Source organism: Mustela putorius, unplaced genomic scaffold (genome assembly GCF_011764305.1).
Source record: "Mustela putorius furo isolate JIRA1106 unplaced genomic scaffold, ASM1176430v1.1 tig00004041_pilon_pilon_pilon, whole genome shotgun sequence".
NCBI classification, from domain to species: domain Eukaryota; kingdom Metazoa; phylum Chordata; class Mammalia; order Carnivora; family Mustelidae; genus Mustela; species Mustela putorius.
This window is the reverse complement of record NW_025422176.1, coordinates 970,374-991,996: the sequence shown is the minus strand read 5'-3', so window position 1 is coordinate 991,996 and position 21,623 is coordinate 970,374. Positions and strand designations below refer to the sequence as shown.

The following is a 21,623-nucleotide window of genomic DNA, read 5'->3' as shown; positions in this document are numbered from 1 at the left end:
TGCTCTTTTCATTACCTTAAATGTTCATGGTTAAAAGAGTGATGAACCGGGGCATGAGCGAGCAGCTAGGAGATGGTCCATCTGGAAACTATGATGCGCTGAATATCTTTTGACAGAGGCAGACTTAAGTGGGGACCTGATAGTTATTTTTAGGCACTTCAAGGACTGTCTGTGGATGAGGGATTGGACTGAATTCTATCTAAAAAGCAGAACTTACAGATTGGAAGCACAAGGGAGAATGTATTTGTCTTAATATGAGAAAGAACTCTCTGACCATCTGAAAACGAAACAGCTGCCCGCTGAGATGGCTGGCCTTCGTTTGCTGAGCAGAGTTAGCTGGACCAGCGGTGCTCCGAATATGATCTGCAGGGCCAGGAGCTCTTTGTAGCAGTTTGCAAGAAGAAAAGTGCAGAAATCAGAGACATTTTAGAAAATGTCATAGCTGTTAGACATTGTCAGGACATTCTTACTGTATCTTATGTAACTATCTATATTAGAAGTTAACAAAACAAATAAACAACAGCTTGTCCCTTTTCCACAAGGCCTGGGCTGGATGCCCACATTTGGAGGCTGTCACAGAGAGGTGCAGACTTACAGGATGACAGTGTAGGTCCTTGCAAGTCTAAGTGTCTGAGCCACTTCCATCCACCCAGATTTCTGTTTCTCCCCCTGTCTCCTACAAACATGATTGGGTCTCCCTATCATGAGGAAAAAAAAAAACGTCCCCTCAATTCTGTTTCCCTTTCCAGTGCCTGGGCCTGCTTTTCTGCTCCTCCTTTCTGCTTCGTTACCCTTTGGTGGTTTCAGCTCTTTCCTTCCTGCATCTGACTGCGCTGCTGACACTGTCCTCTCAAACTCTCGGTGGCCCCTGGTTCGCCCAGTTCTGCGGCCTCTGCCCCGTCCCCATCCGATCTCTCCAGGATCTTGCCATTGTCTCTCCTTGGCGCGCATAAACAAAAATGCTTCCGGTTTGCTTATTTTTCTGACCACACATCCTCAGGCTCTGGTGGCTTCTCAGCTTTAGTACTTCGTTTAAAAAGAGGCATTTCCCCAAGATTCTGTTCTTGACTTCTGTCTGTTCCATCTCGGCGGGCTCTCTCATCCATACCGTGGTGTCCTTGCCTCATCACCCTCGTGGCCCTCAATCTCATGCACCTTCTGAACTCGGGAGGGGATTGAAGTCACTCACCAGACGTGCGCCATGGGCCCCTCTAACTGAATGTGTCCGCATCCCGCAAGCCTCACCTGGAGAGATGACACACGTGCACTTGACGCCCCAGAAAGACCTTGTTGCTATCAGGAGGTGGGGGCGTTCTTCAGAGCATTTCAGTGTTTGGGGGGAGAGAGCGGTTAGGAGACTTGCAGAGGTCCAGGTAAGAGCAGGGGTGAGGATCTGGAATTAAGGCCATCTCCGTGGGAATGGACTAGAGGAGGCAGGTGTGAGCTGTGGCGGGGACGATTACTTCAGATAGATGTGGAACCAGAGGAAGAGCAAAGGGCTTGAAGGCTTGCGATACCCACCCCCACCCCTGCCGCGGGTGCTGACTTTGGTGGGTGGTAGTGGTGGTTGCTGAGGTAGGACATGGAGGGGGAGGAAGTGTGTTGGTGGAAAGGCAACAGGTTGAGTTTGGGAGTTTGTGGAATTTGAGGTTCTTCTGTGACATTGAACGTCCTCGGTGGAATATTTACCTGTTCGGTCATCCCTTTTGGAGAGATCACGTATTCAGCAAATCTTTGGGGGCCAGCTCTGGCCAGGTGCCTCTTGGGATTGTGCTTTTCCATTGACTCCCCATCATAAGTGGTTTCCAGTGAGATTCTGAATCACGCCATGCCCTGACCAGGAAGGGAGTGCCGCGGTCTCCTCTAGAAAGTCTCGCGTTAAGTGGTGCTTAACGGAAGTCGTTTTGTGCTGCTTGTTTTCAGCTCGCCCCAGATGACGCCTGGCGTTGCCCGCACTGTAAGCAGCTGCAGCAGGGGAGCATTACGTTAAGCCTCTGGACTCTGCCCGATGTGCTTATTATACATCTCAAGAGATTTCGACAGGTAGGTAAATCCTCTGTCCTAGTGAGAAAAGCTGTGATGGCGTTTCTTACGGTGGGCTGCAGGGGGATTCTTCAGGTGTCCCTTTTTGATGTAGTGTGTCTGTCCATGGTGTTACACATCTGCCCCCTGTTTCTTTTTACCAGAGTTGCTCCTTACCCAAAACAAAATTGGAGCATCCTGTAACCCTTTAATTTCTAAACATTTTAGTTCATACTGCAGATATTTTACTTTGTTTTTGAGGACTTGCTTTTGATTTGTGAATGTTGTATTTTAAATTTGGTAAGTGTACTTTGGGATTGGAAAAAAAAAAGTAGAGCTCCTTTCTGGGGTGGGTAGAATTCTCTTTGCACCAATAATGGGTGTCATCCTGCTCCCCGGGAGCTGTTATATAGTGGGGAAGATGAGTCATAAATATGTATAAAGAAAAGCTGCTTTGAGCTGAATTACTCTGAGTCAGTTTTTCAAAAAAAAAAAAAAAAAGGCTATTTCCCGAGGCCCCGTTGTAGGAGAGGTAAAGAGGAAGTTTACGAAGTGCCTGAGGCCTAGCTTTAAGGTTTGTATCTTAAAGATTAGGAGGAGGCATCTCCCAGGTGAGGTGGCAACAGGGCTGTGGGCGCACTGGGGCAGAGGGAGCAGTGTGCACTGAGCCCTAGGCACGGATAGCACGTGCCAGAGACTGAAAACAGGCCAGTTTGGCTGGAGCTCCAGAGGGCGGGGGAAGCTGTGAGTTGAGGTCAAAGGGGTGTGCAGGAACTGGCCAAGCAGACCCTTGGCAGACAGAGTGGGATTCTGATAAAGGGTTATAACCAGAGAAGCAATATGACCAAACTGGTGATTTGAAGAGACCATTCTGGCTGCCATGAGGAGAATGTGAGGCTGTACCCGAGAAGCTAGGGAAATCTGAAAGGAGCTGTGGCAACTGCCCAGTGGAGGGATGCTGCTATGGAGCAGTGGCAATGGAGATAAGAGCGGAATAGAATCAGATGTTGAGGACTTGCTGATGAAGTGGAGGTGTCTGGGGTGACATGCACAGTATCCCTAGGGCTGGGCTTTCACTCAGAGATTTGGGGTTTGGTTCCTATCATAGTAAGGAATGTCCCAACTGCATGCTTCCTTTGGGATCCACAGGTAGAAAGCTGGTGATGTTCAGAGCCCAGACTTCTCTGGCCCCTTACACACACACACACACACACACACTTCCTTCGCTTTTTCTTTAGAAGACCTGTCCTCACACTACCCACACCTCAGACTCAAAACTGCAGTGTTGCTTTTGACTTCTTTCTTGGCCCTCCCCTATAGAAGTCACCTCTTGAGCTTGGCTGAGCCTCCGCATGGTCTCCTGAGTGTGTCCTCTTCTCCCCATTCGTGCTGTCAGCCTGTCCTGCAGACCTGTGAGACTGCCCAGCTGGTTGCAGTCACATTGTCTTCTACTTGATTTCCTAACCTAAGCTGCTCCTTCATGTCACATCCTGTGCACTGCTCACACAGCTCTGATGATGACCCTCCTCCCTCAAACCTCAGTGCTTGACTGCAGAACAAGGTCCAGATTCTTTAGTCTGACCTTCCTGACCATCTAGGGCGCATCCTGCCTTTCTCTTATGAACATTTTCCTTCTCTTAATAGATCCTTGGTTCCTTGGGGTGGGCGTTAGCCGTGGCTGATTAATTTCTTAAAGCTCCCATAGATGGGAAACATTCAGAAAACAGTCATTGAGCTAATGGTTGGATTTCAGAGGATTTCCCAGTGGCCTCAATAGAAAGTACAGATTACCCAGGATTATCACCTACATGAATATATGAAGTCCCTCTTAGGCAGTAATGTGCTTGTTGGGGGAGGTGGGGAGGAAAAGGGCATACTGCTTATCCAGCGCTCTTCGGTGCCGGCATTGTGAATCCTCTCTCATGTACATGATCCCTCCGTCCCTTGTTCATGCCTCTGTGACAGAGGTAGCAGGATGAACTGCCTGATAATGTCATTCTGTGAGTCAAAAACCTAAAAACCCTGTATCAGATAAGGAAATGGAGACTCGGGTTCATGACCCCTTATACGTAGGTCATGGCTTATTCTACTTTTAGTGGTATTACAACCTGTTTCTCCAGGTAGTTCACACTGTTAATGAGTTTCCCTATTTTGTATGTACCTTGGGAAACATCAGATAGGTAACTCAAACCACTCTAGCTGATAGGGTCCACATTCCACACAAAACTGGTCTCCCATCTACTTGCATGAAAATATCATCAGAACTTGTTTTTCTTCTTGCAACAGGAAGGAGACAGGCGTGTGAAACTTCAGAACATGGTCAAGTTCCCCTTGACTGGCCTGGATATGACACCTCATGTGGTTAAGAGAAGTCAGAGCAGCTGGAGTTTGCCATCCCATTGGTCTCCATGGAGACGGCCCTATGGACTCGGGAGGGACCCTGAGGACTACGTCTATGACCTGTATGCTGTGTGCAATCATCATGGCACCATGCAAGGGGGGCACTACACAGGTCTGCAGTGCGAGAGGCCGGGTGTCTATGCTGACCCTTCCTTTAGACAGCTTTTGCTTTTGACAGGGTTACTTTTGCTTTAGGACCTCCCTTTCTCTTCCAGTAGACAGTGTGCCAACTTTGAGGGCATTTTCATCCTCTGGATCTCTATCCAAGAGCAAATAAGTGAAAACTCTTCCTTTTTCCTGAGTTGGATCCTCCAGTAATTGTCTGACCTGACTGGGGAGCGGTGTGTGCAGACAGCACTGTCTGGGCCACCAAGGGCTCACTGTGGTTACCTCCCCTGCACTCCACATTTAAGGTTTCACTCCGTCTCCTTGAAATTCTAGCTTCTTGCTTATTTGGAGTGATTATATGAACCAGCTTCATAGAGTCTTTAAAGTGATGTGGAAGAGTTTTTTTTTGTTTCAAGGCTAAATTTATTCTTCATTTTTTAAAAGTGACTTTGTTTATTATCTGAAATTTATAGACTAGAGAGAGGGAGAGAAAGAACATTATCATCATCCATGGGCTCATCACTCAAAAATAACCGTTGGTAACATTTTTAAAAATAGTGATGAATGTACCTATCAAAATTGACCATTTGAGCCGTGTTTGAAGTGTGCAGCTCATTGGCATTAAGTACATTTACGTTGTTGTGTGGCCCTCACCACCACCCGTCTCCAGACATTTTCTTCTTTCCAAACGGAAACATTAAACAGCACCTCTCCTCTGCCTTCTTCCCCCCATCTCCTGGCTACCACCAGTCTTCCGGTCTCTCTGAATCTGATTACTCCTGGAACCTTCTCTAAGTGGAACCATACAGTAGTTGTCCTTTTGTGTCCAGCTTAGTTCATGCCGCATAATGTCTGTAAGATTCACCCGTGTCCTAAATGTGTCGGAATCTCCTTCCTTCGAAGGCTGAATGATAGTGCCCATTGTATGTAGGTAATATTTCTTGCAGTATTTTTCTGTAAGTTTTGGCCATTATTTTACACTGTCGTGATTGTACTGGTAGGTTCTATTTAGGTAAACATTCATGGACCACATCCTACATAGCTTGCCATGGGCTCACAGCAGAGACGCATCAGAAACGAGCAGGCCTTAATTCTGTCTTCCAGGAGCATAATCGGATAGAGGGATATAGGGCCGGATGATATGTAAGATCAGTAACGTGTCGTAGATTCTGTGGTGGAAATGTGCATAGCAGGCGCAGCAGCGGGCCAGGAGAATGTGGTCAGAGTGCTGGAGGCTCAGGAGAAGCTGTGGGGATAGTAACCTGCTGTCGGTAGAGAATGTGTGTTCCATTGATAATGTTGTTTCTCAAGAAAATGCACTTTTTTTTTTTTAAGATTTTTATTTATTTATTTGATAGACAGAGAGAGATCACAAGTAGGCAGAGAGGCAGGCAGAGAGAGAGAGGGGGAAGCAGGCTCCCCGCCGAGCAGAGAGCCCGATGTGGGGCTCGATCCCAGGACCCTGAGATCACGACCCGAGCTGAAGGCAGAGGCTTAAACCACTGAGCCACCCAGGCACCCCGAAAATGCACTTTCTAGCAAGAAATTGTTGAGAACAAGTAAGACAGACCTGGATTTTATCCTGTTTTGTTCCATATATAGAGTGGGCTTTGGAAAATACCTGAAAACCCGCAGGTACTTTGGAGGTCCTATAGTTTAGAGACAGGAACAAGGGCTAGAAGCTAGACACCTCTTCCACGTTCTGTGACTTATGGCAGGTGACCTCACATGAACTTGGTGCCTATGCCAGTGAGCTAGAAGGGTGCAGGCCTGCTTCTCGGGACCTGTTGTTACCTAGGAAGAGCTTAGGCACTTTCTGCATTATTTCCCCTTTGTGATGCCTAGGTCATACCACTGCTTTTCTGATTGATATATAAAAGTTTACGGTTTTTTAGAGAACATTTTAAGTGCCTTAGTGTTGTTGAATTCAAGATAACATGTTTTTAATTGGAATTTTATTTTGCACTAGTTCTAGTTATAATCACATAGTATATGTATGGCCAACTCATGTATGAATTCTAGATCAGACTTGATGAAGAACCTGCCTTTTTTCTTTTTTAAAGTTTCCAATTTTTCATGAAACAGCCTTTGTAAAATACAGTAAGAATATCACAACGGTGTCAGATTGTTATTTAATGCTAATCTCAGTTTGCGTGCTTACCTTGTTGTGGACGGAGACCAATCTATGAACCACAATTTGAGTAGCACTTGTCTAGAGAACAATTGAGAAGCTAGTGCCAGGAAGAAAAGCAAGCAGAATGATTTTGTAAATACACTGAAACCATTAGTGATTTGCCTTGCTGCCTTAGTTGCCTTGCTGTGACTGAGAACAGATCACCCTGAAGAGAAACACTGTGGCGTTAAGTGCTGGGCTGCTCTGTAACCATGTCTTGGGTGTGTGTCCCACTCTAGACGAGCAGCTGCCTCGCCAGCTGGGTCATTTCTATATCAAGTCTGACCTGACACCACGGGCCAGTTGCTGTTTTATCAGCTCCTGTGCTGCCTCTCTCTCCACTTCTCGTTCTAGGAGTTCATAGCTATCCATGACTTCCCTCCCCACAATCAAAGATTCTTATTCGGCTCTTCTTTTCGGGGATCTGTCCAGTGTAGCCCCTCTTCACCTGGGTCCCTTTCATTTCTTAAGGTCCCATACTGACAAACGTGGCTTTTGCCTACAAGGGAGTCACTCTGGAGCCACTGGAGCGGGAACTCCAGGGCTCTAGGACACCACATGTCCTGCTCCTGGAGTGTTCAGTGAAATATTCTAGCACTCATTCATTCTCACTCCAATAAATGGGTATTTGTAGAAAGAGTGATAAGAATGTATCCCTCTGGATCAAGCTTACCACACCCCTTGATATATCCTTTTAAGATCACATAGCTTCATGAGCACTAAGTTCTTGTCTGCTTTTGTTGGTACTTGAATGGTCATTATTTCTATCTCAGGCTTAGAATTTGAACTGGAGAGAAACGTTCATGCATTTATGAGCTCAAATGTTCTTAGTTTGCCAGGGGATTTCTGGGTCTTTGTTTGTGCTACCCCTGAGGGAGAGAGGGAGGGTGCTTTAAGTGTAAGCTCAGGGACTAGATTCATCTGTTGTGAGCTGGGCCCTGCCCTTCACCAGCTGCTTGACCTTGGGCAGATCGGTTAATCTTTTTGAGCTTCTGTAAAATGGGAATAATAATAGAACAAATCTCATAGGATTAGCTGAGAAGTTTGGCACATAATAAGTGCTAAACAAATATTAGCTGCTGGTAGTTATTAGTATCCTTATTTCTAGTTCTGTTTTCTATCTCTAATAAACATGAAAATGTGATAACATGCTTATATCAGGGTTTCCCAGCCTTAGCACTCTTGATAGTTTGGCTGGATAATTCTTGTGGCGGATGACTGTCCTGGGCATTGTAGAATGTTGAGCTGGATAACCGGTCACCCACTCAATGCCGGTAGCACCCTGGCCTCTAGTGTGACAGTCAAAAATGTCTCCATTCATTGCCAGATGTCCCTAGGGGAGCAGAATTGTCCCAGGTTGAGACCCACTGGTTTAAATAAATGAGTATATTGTGTTTTCTAAGATTAAAGAGAGTTTTGTCCATCTGGAATAGTTTAGAATTCCCTGAAACATTCTGCCTGAGTGTGATAGACCATTTGAATTTTTTTTTTTTTTTAAACATATTACATGCAGCCTTAAAAAGCTCTTGAATTAATGATGCGAGCCAAAACACAAGTGTCCTTGGGCAGAGTGGAGTGGCTAGCGCCCTCCTCCCCGGGTATTGATGACAGGCTCTTTTTTGGCAGCGTACTGTAAGAACTCTGTGGACGGCCTGTGGTACTGCTTTGATGACAGCGACGTGCAGCAGCTGTCGGAAGATGAGGTCTGCACACAGACTGCATACATCCTTTTCTACCAGAGGCGGACGGCTATTCCGTCATGGTCGGCCAACAGCTCAGTGGCAGGTAAGGCCGACTTTTTCTTCGGCAGGTTTTTCTAGAACAGAAGATGGTCATGAATGGTCCAGAGAACTCCACAGGGTCTCAGGACTCCGTGGGGCTGGTCAGAGAAATCGTCACGTTTACACTTAATCCAGAAACCAAAATGATTGTGGTCAAGAAAACAGGGATGCAACGTGTGAACCAGCAGAGTTCACATGGAAGCAGGTAGAACGTGTCTCAAAGTGAGCTCACCATGTTTGCTTGTGGTATGAGTGAATGAATAAATGAATGGATGGATGAATGGAAAAGCAATATGGCCTGCTATTCTAAAAGAGAGAATGAGTCTTGGCTCTGCCATGTTTCGGTTGAATCATCATCTTGGAGCACATCCCATTTAAGCCACATATTTAATCACCTGTAATCTGGGAATACTAATAATACCTGCCTTACGGGGTCATTGTGTAGAAAAGGTAAAGTGCCATTCAAAATAGTTATTTTTCCCTGTGAGGTTGGCCTGTTCTGTTAGACGGGTTGAAGGCTATAGTCCTATTCTGAGTTTAGCTGGATGGGATCTGGTCTGGATACAGCCACACCGTCCAAACAAGATGATGCATGCTTCTTAAGGCAGAGTTTAAGAGACTGTGGCTGAGGATGGGGACATGGTAACCTGGGATCACGTTAGGGAGTATTAGCCCCGGACTGAAGCTTGCGAGAGGTCAGTTCGAAGCCTCTGGAAGGGGGCGCAGCTGAAGCAGTGTGAGCCCCTGCTGGAGTCAAGCCTCACTCGGTACACCCCTCTCTGTAGCACTCACTCCATGAAGAGAGTGGGAACTCCAGTGCTCTAGTGCTTTCCCCCAGCGCTTTCCACAGCCCGAGATATGCTTGGAAATTACATCCTCTTGAAGTCTATCAAAGACATGTTCTCAATTTCAAGAGCAGTATCTGGTGCTCTGGAGTATATTTTAGGGCATCCCTGGAATGGACAGTAAGAGACTGACACACAGCCTGGGTATGTGCGTATGAGTGTGTGTTTGTGTATTAACATCGTGAAAATGACTTAACTATTCCACAAAGCAGTGAGGCTAAGTAGGTAACGGAGCATGCCACTTTTATTTGCTCTGTGTGGGAATTTTTTCCGTGTGCTTAGAACAGTGCCCGGCAGTAGGAGCTTAATAAATATTTGTAGAGTGAGTATGAATGATTCCATTGCCAGCACTTAAGGCCTGCACTTTGCATTATGAGGTGTCCATGCCTCCACTTGCATTTCACCACTATGAACATGTGCGAGTCTGCCCTCCTTCTCATCTTAATGGAATAGGCAAGCAGCCTGGGCGCGGCCACCTTCCAGCTCCGGAGCCGCACTTCTGTGCAGGTGTGCCCCGAGCCGCCAGCCCAGGATTCTGACCTGACCTCAGTGCCCGCTTCCTTTACTGCAGGCTCCACAAGTTCTTCCTTGTGCGAACACTGGGTGAGCCGACTCCCGGGGAGCAAGCAAGCCAGCGTGACCTCTGCAGCTTCCTCCAGACGTACCTCCCTGGCCTCGTTGTCCGAGTCGGTGGAGATGGCTGGGGAGAGGAGTGAAGATGATGGTGGGTATGGGTTCTGTGACACTTCTCTGACACACAGACACGCACAGGGTACCTCATGCTTAGGAACCAAGGCCCAAGAAGACTGGGAGAAGGTAAAAGGGCTGTGTAGCTGTAGGTTACAGTCCTAAGTGCCGTTTTCTATAAACCTGGTCATTCGCTTTTCCTCTAACCTTTAGGATGGCTTTCTTCTCCCACTTCATTATTTTCCACTTCTAAGGTCCAGCGTGGAGGCTGGAGCTTTAACTCTGTACAATAATATATACATTTGTTTCAAAGTGCTTTTTCAGAGTCCTTAAAATAAGCTGTAAGGGGATTCTCCAAAGTGGTGATTTGCCCCGGGCCTCCTGGCAAGGAGGAGTCACAGTGCTGGCTCCCGTGAGGGCTACCCGACCCTTGACTTCTCCCCTTTCTTCCTCCGTTTCCTTTAGAGGAATTCGTGGCATGTTCTTTTAAGTATAGAAGCATCTAGAGCAAAAACTCTTGCCTTTGTTTAAAGGTAGTTTTCAAGAATTCTGAAGATGGTCACAATACAAAAACTTGGGAAATACAATACAAATGGACCTCCCCCCTTTTTTTAAACCTTCACTGACTGCTTGAGTAATGGCAGCAGAACCCTCAGTTCTGACAGGAACCCCAGGTGGTATGGGAAGGTGTCAGGCAGCCCAGGCACTGAGGCTGGGAGGAGGTGAGAGTGAGCTCAGCTTCTCTAATGAGGACGGTGACTCATCTCCCAGCAAGTCTCCTTCTGCGGCCAGCCGGTGGCGGCCAGCTGGTGGCTGTAATCTGCGTCTTGCGATGGGTAATTGTGAGAAATGAGAATGTGTAGTGGAGGGAAGCGGCAGGAGGCTGGCAGGGGAGGTCTGCGTCATTGCGACTCCAGCCCCGCTCCCTCTTCTGGCTTGTTACCTCTTTATTTGTAAAGTAACAGTACTTAACTGGAATCGCTAAGCTCCTGACATTTTATGGAAAACCAGCCAGTGGACCTTTGCTTGTTTAGGTAGGTTTTTCTCAATGCAGCCTTTAAATTTAGAATTCACTGTTTTAACAGTAAGCTGGTATGCCCTCCGTCAGTTTTTAAACTGTATAGTTGGTGAAATCAGTATCCTCTTAAGCATCGTCATCACCGAGGGGCCAGGTGGTGCCCACAGAGCAGAGCCTGTCTCTGGGGATCTTATCTGGAAGGTTTTATAAACACCACAGCTACAGCACCCAATATGCACGGAGTCTGATTTAGAATATTTTCTTTGGAAGGAAGTTTTAAGGCACTCAAAATAGAAGTGTGTAGTTCTAATTATGAACTTTTTCTTCGGAAGTTTGAAATCACTCAGGAGTATATTGTTCGATTATGGATATTTGCCTTCAGAAGTTTGAAGTCACTCAGGCTGGGAGTGTATTGTCTCTGTTTTTTTCCACGGATCTGCTGTTATAGTCAGTAATCACAAGTCAGACTGCATATGGCGTTGAGTCAGGGGCAAGGGTTTGTGGTTCTGGTGTTTGCTCTGCCTCTGACTCCGTAATCTTGAGCAGCGACTTGACTTCTGTGGGTCCTGGTTGTCCTTAGATGAAGAATCTTCAGTAGCTCACATTTACTGAGCGCCTGCGAAGTGCCAGGTGGGCATAAGACTTTCAGGATTTTAATTTAGTTCTTATAGTAATCCTGTGAGTTAGAGCAGTCTGCCTATGGGCAAAATATGGCCCCGTCTTTATTTGTAAATAAAGCCACACCCATTGGTTTATGTGTCTTCTCTGGTGGCTTTCATCCTACAGTGACAGAGCTGAGTGGTTGGCCCACAAACTCTAGAGCATGAACCGTCTGAGCCTTTAAGTCTCTTGACCCCCGACGTACAGCAAGAAGTAAAGAGACCCTTCGCTGATTTTTGAGTTAGAATGTCCCTATTTTGTACATAGGGGAATTGAGCTTACAAAAGTTGGAAGTCACGTGGCTGCCTTTGTGACCCCAGATATGCTGGCTGTGACGGTCACACTCCTGTCATTCCACCAGGCTTGCCTGCCTTCCATCTTCAGTATCTTAAAGTGTTGCTGGGACGTGTTTTCGGTTTAGGTTAATGCTGTTCTCTCTGCTGCATTCAGGAGGTTTCTCAACTCGACCATTCGTGAGAAGCGTCCAGCGTCAGAGCTTGTCATCCAGATCTTCTGTCACCAGCCCCTTGGCCGTTAACGACAATTGCATTAGACCTTCTTGGTCCCTGTCCGCCAAGCTGCAGATGCGCTCCAGTTCTCCCTCTCGGTTCTCAGGGGACTCTCCGATCCACACCTCTGCCTCCACCTTGGAGAAGATCGGGGAGGCAGCGGATGACAAGGTCTCTATCTCTTGCTTTGGCAGCTTGAGGAACCTTGCCAGCAGTTACCAGGAATCAAATGATACTCACAGCCGACGTGAGCACAAGGCTGTGGGCCGGGCCCCTCTGGCTGTCATGGAAGGTGTGTTCAGAGACGAATCAGACACCCGCAAATTGAACTCCAGTGTTGTAGACACACAGAGGAAAAACTCAGCACAAGGGGATCATGTGCCCCCCATCTCTGATCCATTTGATAATAATAACCAGATCGCTTATGTGGATCAGAGCGATTCTGTAGACAGCTCTCCAGTCAAAGAAGTGAAACCCACAAGCCACCCGGGCTCCCTCACAAAGAAACCAGACAGCACAGCCAAGAGATCCCCCAGCTCCAAAGGCACTTCTGAGCCAGACAGAAGCTTGCGGAAGGGGAGACCAGTCTTGGCAAGCCAGGAGTCCTCTCTTTCAAGTACATCCCCTTCTTCTCCTGTTCCTGTAAAAGTTTCTATAAAGCCCTCCCGCTCCCGAAGCAAAGCAGATTCTTCTTCCAGGGCCAGTGGACGGCATTCCTCCCCTGCCCCTGCCCAGTCCAGAAAGGAGTCCTCCTCCAAACCCCAGGACTCCACATCATCTCCTTCACCCCAGAGGCAGAAATCATCTTCCTCCCTCACTTACACTGCTCCCTCCACATCTGCCAAAAAACCTTCGGGCCCTGCTGCAAGGGGCCCCTTCCCTCCTGGGAAGAGCAGGACTTCAGACCGGAGCTTGAGTAGAGAGGGCTCCAGGCAAAGCCTGGCTTCGGACAGAGCCAGCGTCACCTCTAGCTCTAAACCCAACTCCCCTCGGGTGAGCCAGGCCAGGGCGGGGGAGGGCCGAGGGGATGGAAAGCATGTCAGGAGCTCCTCCATGGCCAGTCTGCGTTCCCCCAATGCAAACATGAAGTCTGGTCTGAAGAGGGACAGCAAGTCAGAGGACAAGGGGCTGTCCTTCTTCAAGTCAGCCTTGAGACAGAAGGAAACCCGGCGGTCGACTGACCTTGGCAAAACAACCTTGCTCTCCAAGAAGGCAGGTGGGAGCTCTGTCAAGTCGGCTGGTAAGAATGCCGTGGATGACAAGGCAGAGAAAGGCTACCAGCCTCCAGGTTCCCAGCAGCCAAATGCAAGTGCAGCTGGAAAAGAGCAGCTTGTCTCCAAGGACCCTGCTTCTGCTAAACATTCCCTGCTGTCTGCTCGCAAATCCAAGTCTTCCCAGCTAGATTCTGGAGTGCCGGCATCTCCTGGTGGCAGGCAGTCTGCTGAGAAATCCTCAAAAAAGTTATCTTCTAGCATGCAAACCTCTGCACGGCCTTCTCCAAAACCTCAGTGATATTTCTGCAATCTAAGTGTTTTATCTGTAAAGATGTTTATTTATTTAGAACCCTTCCCTCCCACCAAAGCCCTTTATGCTTTTGTATGTTTTGGGTCACGTGCCTGGTGTGCGTGCGTGTGTGTGTGTGCGTGCGCGTGCGTATGAGTGTGTGTATATGTGTGTGTAGAATTCAACTGCAAATTGTTAAAAGCGTCGCCTTATTCTGCCATTGAACCAAATAACAGCCGTAGGCAAAGCATTGATATCAAGCTAACTGGAAGAATCGTAGACGAGACCCTGGGCGGTCCCTTTAGCAATTGTACATATTTCTTTCTAGAGAACTCTCATGACTTCCGTTGGACATTAGGGTTTGGAAACCTCTGAACCAGTTAAGCTGTCATTAGCGTGTGCTGTAGAAGGATCGGTTGTTTGACTTGGGTTTCATCTGAGCAGGATTTGTCCTCACAGCTGATTGTTGTAGGGCACCAGGAGCTCTAAAAACTGTGACGCTAACAATGAACAAACCGAGAGAAGACTTGCTTTTTGCACTTTGGCCCCATCTACCAGTCTCTGTAAAGGGCAATATTTTCACACTAATGTTTCTCAGGTATATACTCAGCCAGTTTAGGGTGGATGCACATCAGTAAAAGGGTTGACGACGAAGGTGGCCTGTGAGTGACTGTCGCTTCTCCAGCTGCTGCAGATAGAAATTTCTAGAGGCAGAACTGAAGTCTTTCAGACCTTCATGTCTGCAAAGATGTGTGTACTATAAGCTGTCTTGATTCTTAAGATCTGTCTTAAGAGGCGGCACATAGGACAGTCAGAGCCGGTCACTAATTAATTTTGTTTTCCTTCTGAATTTGCTAGCTATGGCCATTGGCATTTTGAAATGTAGTAGAGCAGTTAACACCTTTGAAAGAGTTCTGGAAAAAAGTGGATTCTGACCTGGATGCATGAATCTGTACCATTTTCCTTCTCTGCTGTTGCTTTTTTCTGTGTTGGAAGCTGAAAGCTCGATGCTACCCTCTGTGCGCGTGCCCGGTGTTTCTTGTAACTTGGAGAGGAAAGAAGATGCCTAATGCCAAAAGTCAGTCGATGGTGTGTCGAAGCAGTGTGTGACAAAGTATTACGTGTGCGCTTCTGATGCTGCCTGTCAGTGTCCGTTGTACACTGCTTTTCAGTAAGTCGTTTATTTCTTCTCTGTGCTTAAGACTTCGTCTCTTACTCAGAACTCAGAAGCAGAATTGGAGCGCGTTCCATCTGGTGTTGTCAGTGCGAATTGCATTTCTTGTTCAGAAAACAAGGGAACCTCACCAAAATCTCACTGATAAGCAAGATACATAGTTCTTCAAGATTTCTGGAGGTATCCTAGCAATTTTTAGCTTTTTCTTTTTCTTTTTTTTTTTTTCCATTTTTCTATTTCTTTTTTTAAGTGTCAAGAGAGTCATGACCCTGATTCTCTTTGCGTAGCATTTGTCGCTTTGCTACGAAGTTTAGCATACTAAGTTTTTATGGTTTAAAATACTAATTTGTAAAAAAAAAAAAAAAAAAAAATTGTAAACCCTCCCAGCTCTTCCTGAACTCTTGGTGCACAAATCCATTTATAACCTCCCTTTCCAGTATTGCTGTGTGTGAAGTGATTAGAATACATGCACATGCATAGCTATGAATTCTGCGCTGCCTTTTTTTTTTTTTTCCTCCCCATCCCGCCCTCTCCCATGAATACCTCTTGGGAAATATTTCCATTAGGTTTCTAACTTTATTTTGCTGCTACTTTGAGCATTAGCAGGTAACTTGCAAGTCTGGAGGCCATTGTTGTTGAGGGTAGCTGGAATTTTAGACCCTTGCAGTTTTTAAGACTTAGCTACTCCGCCTTGTGGAAGTTACCATAGTGCTCCGTGAAGTTCATTGAACATGAGCCTGTTGCCCAGTGCACTCAGTCCTGTCCGCGCCCCTTCGCTAGGTGTCCCCGTTGCACTGCACCAGCTTCTGGTCTCCCAAAGCAGCGCTCCTCTCCTCTCTGTTGTAGTGTGACCGTCGACGACTGGCTGCCCTCAGTGTTGTCACTTCTTCCTCGGGCACACTGACAGCCCTCTCAGTGTTTAGCCACTGCTGGTTTTTCTGTGTCACTTTTATTTCCTGGAAAAGATGCACCAAGTATGGGATCATCAATCAGGGGTTGAATGTTTGTCTGATTTGAGCCTCTCGTCTTTGTTTCAAAAAGGTAGATGTCATTTGAAATCTCCTATCCGAAGCTCTGAAACAGCCTTAGAATTATAGTCTGTCTGCCCAAAGGGTTTTTAATAAAACCTTTTTCTGTGGCTATTATCAGTTAAGCATTAGTAGAATCTAGTTTAATTTTCACGGTGGCAAATATTTTTATTCTCGAGATCTTCAGGAATGGATTTTCCATTACATCCACTGTTTTCCAAAAAAAATAACCAAAAACACCAAACTGAAGAACAACTCTGCAGATTTATTTTTAATTTTCCATGGGAACTAGAAAAAAAATTCAGTATCTGTAAACTATAAGTCTATGGGGTTTAGTCTTCATTTTTTCATATTTAAATGAAAAAAAAAAGTCAGGAAGCCTTGTGGCATTGTCTGGGCGTCTTTAAGCTGTTCTGTTTTTGTGCTTGATAAACAATGAAAATCTCATCCATAATGACTAGGAACCATCTTTAAGCCACAGAAGAGGATATTTGCCCAAAAGTTTGGACGTGGTCTTTGAGGTGTGAAAGATCTTAAGGGAAAATTATTACTTGGTTCAGTTCAGTTGTTCAGTAGCTTAGGGACATGGCATTTGCTTTGTTTTTTATTTTCCTGGTGATGTTTGGCGCATTGAGCATATCTGTGCTTTGGGGTTAGAAATGATCCGTCAAGGATGGTGGGCCAGAGTTTCTGGTTGATAACCAGGTGGGCCAGAGCAGTCATTTCCTGGTTGGCACAGAGTAATCCCTGACAGGAGTGTGGCTTTTTAATGTTTTTTGCTTTTCAAAAAACTTTCTATTTTTGATTTCTTTTCCTGTGAATATTCAGTGCACTGAGGCTGTATCATTCCTTTGCACTCCCTTGTATAATGTGGAAGCACAACGAAATGTTTGAGCTCACATCATTTCAAGATGACCTCCCAGCCCTGGTGCTTTCCCATCCTAAAAGCAACCTAACTGAAAGGAAGTAATACCTCGCTGGACCAATAGCAATGGATGTGGGAGTATTTGTGGTCTGGTAAAATATTGTAGTTCTCTGTGAAGCTGCCCTAAACCCTTGTAATCATTCTTTCCCCATTCATTCATTCATTCATTCATTCTGCAAGCATTTGTTGAGGGCCTGCTTTGCTCCTAAAAGCAAGCGGAAAGCATCGTGAGTTCGCTGTAGCCAAGGAGCCCTGGGAGCCCAGCCGATGAGCCAGGGGATGCCAGTGATACCTTAAATGGAGTGACAGTCCCCCCCGAACAAAGAGAGCAAGTGGATTCTGGTGAACTGGCCAAGGCCTGTGGTCCTCTTGAGCAAGTCTCTCCTGTTCCAGAAACCAAAAGTGCCCTTCTTCATCTTCAGAGACATTATACTCTTAACATCCACTTTTTCAGACTGAGCTGTCTCTACTACTTAGGGTTTGAAAATCTATTACAAAGTCACTTTCCATTAGAATTTGGTCATCCACGTGTGTATGAAAGTAGATGTGGGGTTTGGGGGTCGGGGACAAATTGCCATCGCTCTAAAGTAACTGTCGCGGAAAAAACTAGTTATGTCAAGGAGGCAGTAGTGTCAGCCTTTAGGAAGAATGAAGCAAAGAAGAGCTGTGGAACAGAGCTTACTTACTTCAAATAAACATGTTTCTAAAAAATAGCTTGACATCTGACGTTACATTTCATTCTGACAAATAACCGAACAGCCGAAGTTGTTGTTTCCTATGTAGGTTATCGGAATTATTGGATGGCAAGATAATTAGTGTTTCTGGGTTGGATTTTTGAGATAGTATGCAAATCATAAGCACAGTTTCAATAAAACACATATTCTGTGAGGCGTGTTGAACTTGTATTATTTGGAATTGAGAAGAGCAGACTTCCCTGACAAACCAGTGCCTATATCATAAACAGAGTAGCTGCTACTGTGCAGACTGTCGGTCTTTACTTTCATAAAGGAAATGTTACTGTTAAACCTGACTACATTTTGGGGGGTGGAATCCTATGCTTTCTTCAAATGAACACTTAGTGTTTCGCACTGCCTTTTGATCAACTCTCAAAGTGTTTGTTTTGCAGCTGCCGTTTGAGCATGACAAGTCATCTTTTCCCCCCCAAGTAATGAAAACGATTTTGCATGGCCTCCATCTAACCCAGAAAGCATGTTCTTACCACCTATGCAAATAACTAATAAAATGTAGATTACCCTAAATGTAAATTTTTTTAAAAAGCTAATTCTTGGATTATGGAGCTCTATTTTTGAATTTGTAATTTTTTACATGTGGCTTAATCATCAATACAGAAGAGCATGAATGTGTTTTCTTGTTTTGCTTGCAAATGTTTCTCTTTGCTGCTTGCTTTTTTTTTTTTTTTTTTTAATCCGCAAGATTGTATGTAAAATGGTATTTTGCAAGCAGGAGTGGAATTGGATATGTTGAACACACACGGGTTTATATACTGTATTTAGCATGAACACTTTCCTAAAGTATTTTGTTCTAAAAAAAAATAACCTGCCATTTTCTATAGATTTTAATTTTTTATATCTTCTAAGGTTCTATTGTGGTCACAAGGAGAAAATGTGGCTTCTAATAGTGCTAACAATTTTAAAAGGCTTTTGTAGAGACCTAGAGCTGTTTTGGAAAGCTTCGGAGATTCCCAGCCATTAGTCACAATAAGACTAAGCTCATGGAATTTATGGTAGCATACTACAGTGGATTAGTTTCTAGATCCATCTCACAAGCATTCAAAACAAGTGTTTCCCAATTTTGGAGGGAAGGGAGGTCCACTGCAGGCTTGGGAGGCTTTTTCAAATCTCATACGAGTACTCTCCTGAAGATTCCGTTAAGCCTCTTCTGAATGACTTCTAATGCTCAGCACTCACTAGAATCATCTAGAGAACTTTTAAAGATGCCTGGGTTCTACTCCTAAGACTTTGATCTAACTAGTGAAGGGGCAAGGTCCCAGGAATTGCCATACATTTTAAAGCTGCTGGGGGTTTCTAATTTGCAGTCAGAATTGAGAACCACTGTGCTAAACACCATCCCTGTGGTGAGAATCACTGCCATGTGAAGCACTCAGGAGTGACTGACTGAGACTCTTGTTTCATCGGAGAGGAAAGGGAAAAAAAGAGAACCACTGATTTAACATCCAGTTTGAAATAGGGGAGCCTCTCTGATCTGAGACTCCATTTGGGTGCTTGGAGCGTTTGGTGGGTGGCCCAACACTTGAGTCTAGTGGGATTCAGTGGTCTTCAGTTTGCCAGAGCAGACAGTCCCCTGGGGGGTGTGCATCCTTCCCAGAGCCTTTTCTCTGGATGCCACCAGAGGGCCAGACCCACAGGGGGGCTGGGAAGGCACTCTGAGTTAGAAAATGCTGAAGTAAAGCGCTCGTGGCCTTGGAAAGCCTGTTCCTGATTTTGGCAGAATGACTGTCTCTGTAGTAATTTCAGTAGCAAACTCCACGCCGTCACCTGATGTCCTAGTCGGCTCATTCTCTGCTTCTCCGCGGTGTCATTTCAGGAGTGATTTTCCGTTTAAAAATGATTGTGAAGCATTTTATTTGGAGTCCTTTTTTTGGTAACCCTCTGTGTTTTTCCATGTAATTACAAAAAGTCAAATAATAGTCATCCAAAAATTTGCTAGTATGTTACCTAGAGAGGCGAATGAAATCGAGTTTTAATCTGTGGTGAGCTAACGGCACGTACAACATCTTTAGAGTAGTCTGCTGTGCTGCTCAAGTGGTTTTACCCTGTCCAGCAGGATGCTGCCTACAAAAAAAAAGAAAAGAAAAGAAACACAACTTACCTGGTATTTCCACCATTTTGAGGGAATGAAGATCTAAGTGAAAATCCAAGTTGGAAATCCCCCTGTAGAAAAGCCCCTCGAAGAAGAGGGGCCTCGGAGGGGTGAATCGGCAGTGGGAAATTGCCTGTAGGTGCTATTCTCAGTGACCCAGTGTCTGCGTACCAGATGGGAAGACAGTCCCAGGGTTTTCTGAAGCTCCCGTCCAATGCCGGCCTTTCCAAAAACGCGTCTGTGTTCCCTCTCGGTTTGCTCACCAACTGTGCCTCTCACCACTGGTTAAAATCGAATTCAAGCCCCATTACAAAAACAGTTTCTTCCCTGAACGCTTCAGTGCTACACTGGAATTTTCTGTAGTTGTCTTACAAGCTGCATGTCCCTGTCACTGTACTCAGAATGCCTTGATACTGTTCGTGCTCCGTTCATAGTGATTTCTGTATCATTTTCTTCTTTAGTTGTACAGTAATATGGCAGGCAGGATGGCTTTTCTTGAGGCTGGAAGAAAAGTGTACCATACATTTTTAAATTATTTTAGAAACAAACTGCATGAGATGTGTCACTGACTTCTGTTATTTATTTGTATGTTTTATTATTCAAGGTGTATGCACTTTTAAGAAGCAAAATTTATATTTTTATGTTTAAAAACGTTTTATTTCTGGAACAGCAGTTGATTATATAGTATACAGTTGGAATTAAGAGAAAAGTGGAAAATGTAACAAAATATAATAAATTTATTACATGATGCCCTCCTTAAGCCATATTCCTCTTTCTCCCTTTGCCAACCTATATCTTTTTGCTGTTGACTAGCCTTGGAAATGAAGCAGGAATGATCTTTGTACCACACTGATCTCTACAAAACACTTTAGCACCATAGTATGAAGTGAGGAAGAGCAAATCACAGAAGAATACGGACAGGTGCTCTATCTGGGGAATTTTAAAACAACAAAAAATCACATCTATGCTTATTTTACTTTTCATGATCAGGGATTATAATTCCCACTTTCTCTAAGAGGTATTGTGTCCTGGGCCTTGGGGCTTGGAAATAACTCACAGTCTGGCTCAGGTCCAGCAAAGGAGCCATTCTTTTCTGGACCCTCTCTTGCCCAGATACCCTATTTTTAACCATATGTTCTGAAAAAAATTTTTTCCCAGTCTTCACCTTCCCTCAGGACCGGTCTCCCTGTTGAGATGGCACATTACTTATGACCACTTGGGGGCACCAAAGATCGCCATCAGCAAACGTAATTTCAAAGTCTAGTGTGCTGGTCTCTGCTGACATGCTTAACATTATGAGAGGAGTGCACTTGCAACGAAGCAGGGGTTTCAGTTTAGACGAGTGCCACCAGCCATCGTTGTACTTGAAAACTATTAGCTTCAGGCCGCAGAGCAGATCTTGTTTTTTCTAAAGCACTGCCTGGTGGTTTATAGGGTTGGGACAGGGAAACGGCTCCTAACCAAGGACAGGTATGAGCCACATGCCTTGAAACCAAGGTATGGCACTTAACAAACCTCTCTAATTTTATTTTATTTATTTATTTATTTTTATTTTATTTATTTATTTGACAGAGAGAGATCACAAGTAGGCAGAGAGGCAGGCAGAGAGAGAGAGGAGGAAGCAGGCTCCTGCTGAGCAGAGAGCCCGATGCGGGACTCGATCCCAGGACCCTGAGATCATGACCTGAGCCGAAGGCAGCGGCCTACCCACTGAGCCACCCAGGCGCCCCAAACCTCTCTAATTTTAAATAGTGAAGTTTTATTTTAGGTTCCATAAAGACTAACCATGTAGTACACTGATCATTCAAGAGGCTTCATTATGCCTGAAAGTATTTGCGTGTCATAAAGTACATAGACTTAATAGTTATGCAGATGTTTACAGATCATTTTGTCTGTCTCCGTAGAATTTGGAAGATTATTTTTAAAAATATCTGAATGATCAGTATCTC

The 21,623-nt window shown here is 45.3% G+C and overlaps 1 protein-coding gene across 4 annotated transcripts in view; it reads left to right on the top strand.

The window, feature by feature from the left end:
* The window catches only part of USP31 (ubiquitin specific peptidase 31), a 212,496-nt gene that overhangs the window by 73,137 nt on the left and 117,736 nt on the right, over positions 1-21,623 (top strand). For 2 of the 4 annotated variants that reach the window (XR_006604546.1, XM_045072683.1), the window contains exons 12-15: positions 1,924-2,043; positions 4,309-4,534; positions 8,330-8,488; positions 9,901-10,053. Coding sequence is in view for 3 of the 4 variants with exons in the window: in XM_045072683.1 (XP_044928618.1) it covers positions 1,924-2,043; positions 4,309-4,534; positions 8,330-8,488; positions 9,901-10,053 (658 nt within the window). In the remaining variant the exon portion in view is untranslated. Of the gene's footprint in view, positions 1-1,923; positions 2,044-4,308; positions 4,535-8,329; positions 8,489-9,900; positions 10,054-12,144; positions 20,435-21,623 lie in introns of those variants that run through there. The other 2 variants (XM_045072681.1, XM_045072682.1) reach the window with 2 other exon arrangements.